The following is a 6,000-nucleotide window of genomic DNA, read 5'->3' as shown; positions in this document are numbered from 1 at the left end:
CGGGTGGATATCAAGCCTGAGGAGTTTTTTTCCACCGGAAGCCGTAACTTTCTCTTTCTCAAAACTTTCTGTTTCCGATCCTCAGTAGATCTAAACATAATTTCCCTGGAGGGATCAGGGTAAATCAACCTGTATTATTTTTCTATTTTCCCCGTTATAAGCAACCATGACTTATAGATAAACGTAACTCGAGCCTAAAAGTTTAGAATTACACCAAACGCTGCCTGAGATCAAAAAGGAATCCTTATCAAAAGGAAAACCTGTTAATTGGCCTGGAATAAAACCGTTCACATTTGTGTTGACGGTTTTGCTTTTTTATTATCAAATCTTCGTTTTGATCCATCTTTTTAATCATCTATACATCAACCTTCACCTTGTACACTATGGCAGGTGAACACAATTGGGAACACGGAATCTAACATTTTTGGGGGCAGAATCTTTCTTGGTCGACACTTTTCGTAAGATTGATCTTACATTCCATTTTATTACTGTTCACGTCATGTCGTGGTTTGTTGGTAGTTTTTATGTTTAGATAGAACTGACTCGACACACGATTGCGTTAACTGAAATGCGTCATAGGTGTTTGCTCGTCTGGGAACTCCAAATAAGACCAAGCCCATTTAATTCCACAAATCACATTATTTCTGTCGAACGGCCTAGATTCGTTGTTTACAGAGCTTAAAGGTCTTAAAGTTTGAAGTTTGCGAAAGATTGTTTACAGCTGGTTCCAGCTGCTGTTGCAAATTGGTTCAAGCACACTGGTCAGGCCCGAAGTGAGTATGGGGCAAGAATTGAAAATGAATGGAAGACTGATGAAGCCAGCGAAAGAGGCTGTACTGTTTTGTTGAAACTTTAGGCTTTAGGGTTTGACATGGAAACATTGGAGATACAGGGCCAAAAGTAGAGGTTAAACACTTTGCAGTCACAAGGCGCGAGCCCGATAATGCAACAGTGAAAATGTTATCGTTCCAGTCACTGCGCCATGCCCGAGAAGTCCATTATTGCAGTCACTCCTGGTTGGGTGACCAGAGCCAGATGGGGTCTGCTGGCTGTGTGAATGCAAAGTATTAATTAAGGTTTCCCTTGCTCAGTGGCTTATAATTTTACCCAGACCTAGGAATGACTAGAATCTAGATAGAATACAGATCTGGATCAGTCTTTCTGATTTGGATTGTTGAATGCCCACCATGGCATTGTCCATGCCGTTTGTTTTTAGTTAGGCCACCTCTATTCTCACCCGCGGTGAGAATAGTGCAGACGAGTCTTTTGGCTATTCTCACCCGGTGTGCGTTCACCGTTGTAGCCTAGATCTAGGCCAACCAATTTTGCGTTCACCCTAAACCACAAAATTCTACACTGTGTTTAACAGAAAAATTGTAGAATTCTGTGCCGTGAACAAACGTTCCATTACTACTGTTAACCTACTAAAAGCGTACAATTTTGTCTGTGGGCAGTGGAGAGAGAGAGAGAGAGAGGAGTAGCGCGAGAACTTCCGGGCAAAACAAAATGGCGACCCGCGTAGTTCTGCTCGATTCGAAAAGTTAAATAGCCGTAGCATCTTTGTAGACGACCAAATTAATTTACTTTTGTGTTTTAACATCATTTTTAAACTTTGTTTTGGTCAATTTGATCGTCCACACCGATAGACATTATTCAGAAAGAGATAGAGAGAGAGAAGAGGGGAGGAGTAGATCTTGCGAGAACTTCCGGGCAAAACAAAATGGCGACCCCCGTAGTTCGGCTCGATTCGAAAAGTGAAATAGCCATAGCATCTTTGTAGTCGATAAAATTAGCTTACTTTTGTGCTATAACGTAATCTTTTCTTTGCCTTTATTTGATCGTCCACACCGATAGACAGTCAGAAAGAGATAGAGAAAGAGAAGAGGGGAGGAGTAGATCTTGCGAGAACCTCCGGGCAAAACAAAATGGCGACCCCCGTAGTTCGGCTCGATTCGAAAAGTGAAATAGCCATAGCATCTTTGTAGTCGATAAAATTAGCTTACTTTTGTGCTATAACGTAATCTTTTCTTTGCCTTTATCCATTTGATCATCCACATCGATAGAAAGTATTCCGAAATTAGGAAAAACAGGTCTTGTTTCACACAGGGTGAGAATAGCCTAAGGTGGCAAGTCTCACCCGGGGTGAGAGGTCGATCGTATTTCTATTCTCACCCCGGATGAGAATAGCCACTTTCTTTTAGTTAACAAAATGCTTTTAATTTGTAGTAGAATCTAAATCTTTTTGTCGGAAAAAGCATACAATTTGATGCACATTTTTATGAAATTTAGAAGCAACATATTTTCTGTGCTTTCAAATGAATTGGATTGTCCTTCCCCAGTTGAAATATGAGGAAAGCATGACTTCTTGTGACAAAATTTGAGTCAGTGAACCTACACATGTGCAACACGAAAATCTGTCATGAGTAGCTGGTTCAAAAGAGGTGAGCGCCGCTCACCTGAGTCCTCGGGTGGTGGCTCCCGATCTGACACGGATCCAAATACTTGCTTGGAAGTTTTTCAGAACCATTGGAAACAGGTAATTGATTTTTTGTTTTGTTTGTTTTGGTATGTGTTTTATTTACAGCGCTCGCAACTGCATAAAAAGGTCATGATATGAGCATGTGGGACACATTAACTCCCAGCAGTTCATGCAGTACTATATCGTATAAATTTACGATTGCTGGTGATGTGGTATTTTGTCCGTAAAATACATTTACTTTTATGAAGAAAGATTTTGTAAGGTATTTAGAAATGACTAAATAGACTAAAAAAATGTAAAATAGGTATTAACATTGGTGGTTTTATTATGAAATTCTTGCTCTGAAATTTCCAGTTTCAAGGGTAATTTACCGAGAATTTGTAGAATGCCCAAGAACAGCCCTCATTTCTCTATTTTGCATCAGAAGAGGTGTCTTTTACACATTACATTGAATTGAATATATGTACTTTCTCATCAAATTAATGTAAACTCTAAATTGTAAAATATTTTTCTTCTTTGTGATTGTTAGGGCAGTCCAGTTTCTGTTTCTGCATCTATTTTTAGTAACACAAAAAATATATCATGTCACATCTCAAGAAAGCTTGACAAATATGAAATCTATTGGCTAGGTCTGAAAAACCATCTAATTCCCTTTCTATTGGTATATGATAGATCATTATTGCAGAAGGCTTGAGAGCAAAAGTCATGATATAGATATATATGAAATTTCCAGATTTAAGGGCAATAGCTAGGAATTGTATTATTGTAGGATGTACTAGAATGGCTCTCATTTCTTTATTTTCAAACAGAATGGTGTGTCTTTGACTCATAATTTGCAGAACTGAATACTCTTTTCCATGATGAAATAATTGTAAACTCAAAATTCTCAAACAATTTTTTTCTTCGCTTCTTTGTGACTGCTGGAAAAGTGTGATTTCTGTTTTTGTTTCAATTTTTAGTAACTGGAAAAAAAGGTCTCACTTCAAGACAGCTTTAACAAAAATGAAATCTATTGGCTAAGTCTGAAAGACCATCCAATTCCCTTTCCATTGATATATAATTATGTATAAGGTCTATTTGGAGTAGATAGATTATTGCATGAGGCTTGACTTGAGGGTATGTAGAACCCCTGAACTGAAAAAGCCAAAATAGGCAAAACTGCTGGGAATTAAACAGTTTTAGTTTGGTGATAGGAATTGATTTTGAATTTTGCCTTGGTGGTGTCCGAAGCTTCCTCTTATCGATTTTTGATCCTCAAGGTGGGATCTTTAAAGTGCGCAACTTGCACACGGGACCTCTGATATCTTTCACCCTTATATCCGAGAAGGCTAGGTGTTAGATCTTACCTACCCTAAGATCAGGGGTGTGGCTGAAAGAGAAAGCAGTAAGAAAGTGAAGGAGTAGCAGGAAAGGAGGAAAAAGGAAAAAAAAAGGTAGAGAAGAAAATTTTTCCGGCGCACTCAGATTTCTAGGTTAAAGTTAAATGCAAGGCTTGTCAACTTACTGAATCTTCTTTTTTCTTCACTTTCCTTCAGTGCTTTTTCCAAATTGCACTGTTCTCCTCTTTACTCAAACTTGCAAAAATAAAACCCCAACCCTGCTTTATAAATTAGATTTATTGAATGAAACATTATCAACAGGATGATTTCAATGTAAACTCATTTTTATATTGTTTTTCCAGGCTTGTGCTGTTATCAATGGACAGGACCGAAAGGCCACTGTCAATGGGAAAGCTACTGTGGATGGAGTGGAAGCTGTCCTGAGTAATCTGGAGCAGATGGTCACTCTACTGGTCAGTGAAGATGATGATGGAGGACTTCCAGGTCAGAAGTGATTAGTAGTACAGCTTTTAGTTCTTGGTGTTGTCTTTCAAATGGAGACGCTATTTTTTAATTTATTTTTTTTGCTTAGTATTCGAGGGTGAAAATTGCTGTGTTAAGTTGATATATGTGCATTCCATCTTAACCTGTGGAGCTGATGAGCTTAAAAGAATTGCTTTCAACATAAAGACTATGTTAAAGGTTTTTTTGGTGTGAAATAAGGAAAGCACCTTCTACAATTTGTTTTTGTCTGTATTAGAAAGATTCTCAATCAAAATTTTTTTCTTTCTGAATTTGCAACCAGTTTTGAATGGCCAGAGATAAAGTATATCTGTGCTAGTTTTCTTGTAACTTTGTCATTTCTCTTTTGAACAGATTTCATTTATTTGTTCTTTTGCACTTTTGAAAACAACTTTCTTTCAAGTTTTACACACTAATGTCGAATATAGATATTGTGAATAGATAGAAAGCCTCACTGAACAAAATACAAATGCCAGCATTCTACTGTGTCATGACGCATAATATAGTCTCCTACTTGTTCTTGAAATGTGTTTTTCAAAATGTTTCGTAACCAGTCTGAATATTACATGTGCATTTGATAGAAATGTGTCACGACGTGGTGGAATCAGATGCTCGTCAATTTTTGGGCATATTGAGTTATTGGTGTAATCTTAAAGCCTGTTCATTTGCCTTCCTTTTGGTAAAAAAAATGTCCATCTATCTTCAAAAGCAGTCAAAGTATTTGCGGTCGATGGAGGTCAGGGTCGCCTGGTTTAAGAGGTAAACCTAGAGAGAAAACTGTGGCCAAATTTTAGTAGCTTCCATAGCCTGAGAGTCCTTGAAAACTGAAAATAGATTTTTTTTTTGCCTTTAATCAATGTTTTTCAGTATAATCCACTCAAAAATGTGTCAAATGGACATAAAAGTTGTTGGGCCAAGAAAAGAGAACATAAAAAAAAAAAATTGCCCATCTGCCCCAAAAAAACAAATTTTAAAAATTTCATTAGTTACTCTTGACAGCCGTTTCTAACTTACGTTGTTTTTCTTTTTCCCCACGCCTTTTATAATTATCTTGTCAGGACCAATCCTGCATTATGTGATGGAAGTGGAGCTGCTGGAGAGCTTCTGTGCCTGGTGCCAGCTGAACGTGCCTCAGCACGAGAGACTGCGCCTGCAGCAACTACGTCTGTTTGAGCTCATCATCAGCCAGTCTCGGCAGATGCTCCTCATACACAAGCCTGTCATCAAGCCTTTATTGCGCCTTTTGATGGATGTTCGGGACTCTCCAGGTTGGTGTTGTGCCCACCTTTCTTTGGTTAATGGTCTTAAGAAGTTGGAGATGCAGGCATGGTTTAAATCTACAGGGTGATCCAAAAAACCCCCACAACTTAAAAGAAAATTTCTCTCCCAAAATTTGTACTAGAATGATGTAATTTGGAACATATAATAATTCATTCAAAAGAAATTTGTTTGACTTAAAATTCACAAAGTAGAAACTTATTTTCGAAAATGGAAATGGCTTTTATAAAAACCACCTATACTGCAAAAATGCACCAATTTAAAAGATCTTAAGGAAAGCCATGAAATGATTGGCTTTCTTTTTCCTTTCCTTTTATTTTTAAAATCTACTCTTTCCATCCCTGTGAACGTTAGACAATATTTCTTTTCTCCTACAAAAAAAAGATTTTTTAAATTCTGGAA

At 37.6% G+C, this 6,000-nt stretch overlaps 1 protein-coding gene across 2 annotated transcripts in view; it reads left to right on the top strand.

The window, feature by feature from the left end:
- The first annotated feature begins 222 nt into the window (after positions 1–222).
- Positions 223–6,000, top strand: part of LOC101853491 (FTS and Hook-interacting protein) — a 30,283-nt gene continuing 24,505 nt past the window's right edge. For both annotated transcript variants that reach the window (XM_005107661.3, XM_005107660.3), the window contains exons 1-4: positions 223–458; positions 2,340–2,536; positions 4,161–4,302; positions 5,379–5,588. In XM_005107661.3, the coding sequence (XP_005107718.1) occupies positions 2,420–2,536; positions 4,161–4,302; positions 5,379–5,588 (469 nt within the window). In that variant the 5' untranslated portion in view covers positions 223–458; positions 2,340–2,419. The remainder of the gene's footprint in view (positions 459–2,339; positions 2,537–4,160; positions 4,303–5,378; positions 5,589–6,000) is intronic.

The sequence above is a fragment of the Aplysia californica genome, unplaced genomic scaffold (assembly GCF_000002075.1).
Source record: "Aplysia californica isolate F4 #8 unplaced genomic scaffold, AplCal3.0 scaffold00620, whole genome shotgun sequence".
In the NCBI taxonomy this organism is placed as follows: Eukaryota; Metazoa; Mollusca; class Gastropoda; order Aplysiida; family Aplysiidae; genus Aplysia; species Aplysia californica.
The sequence above is the reverse complement of the archived record's forward strand: the minus strand, read 5'-3'. Positions and strand labels throughout refer to the sequence as shown.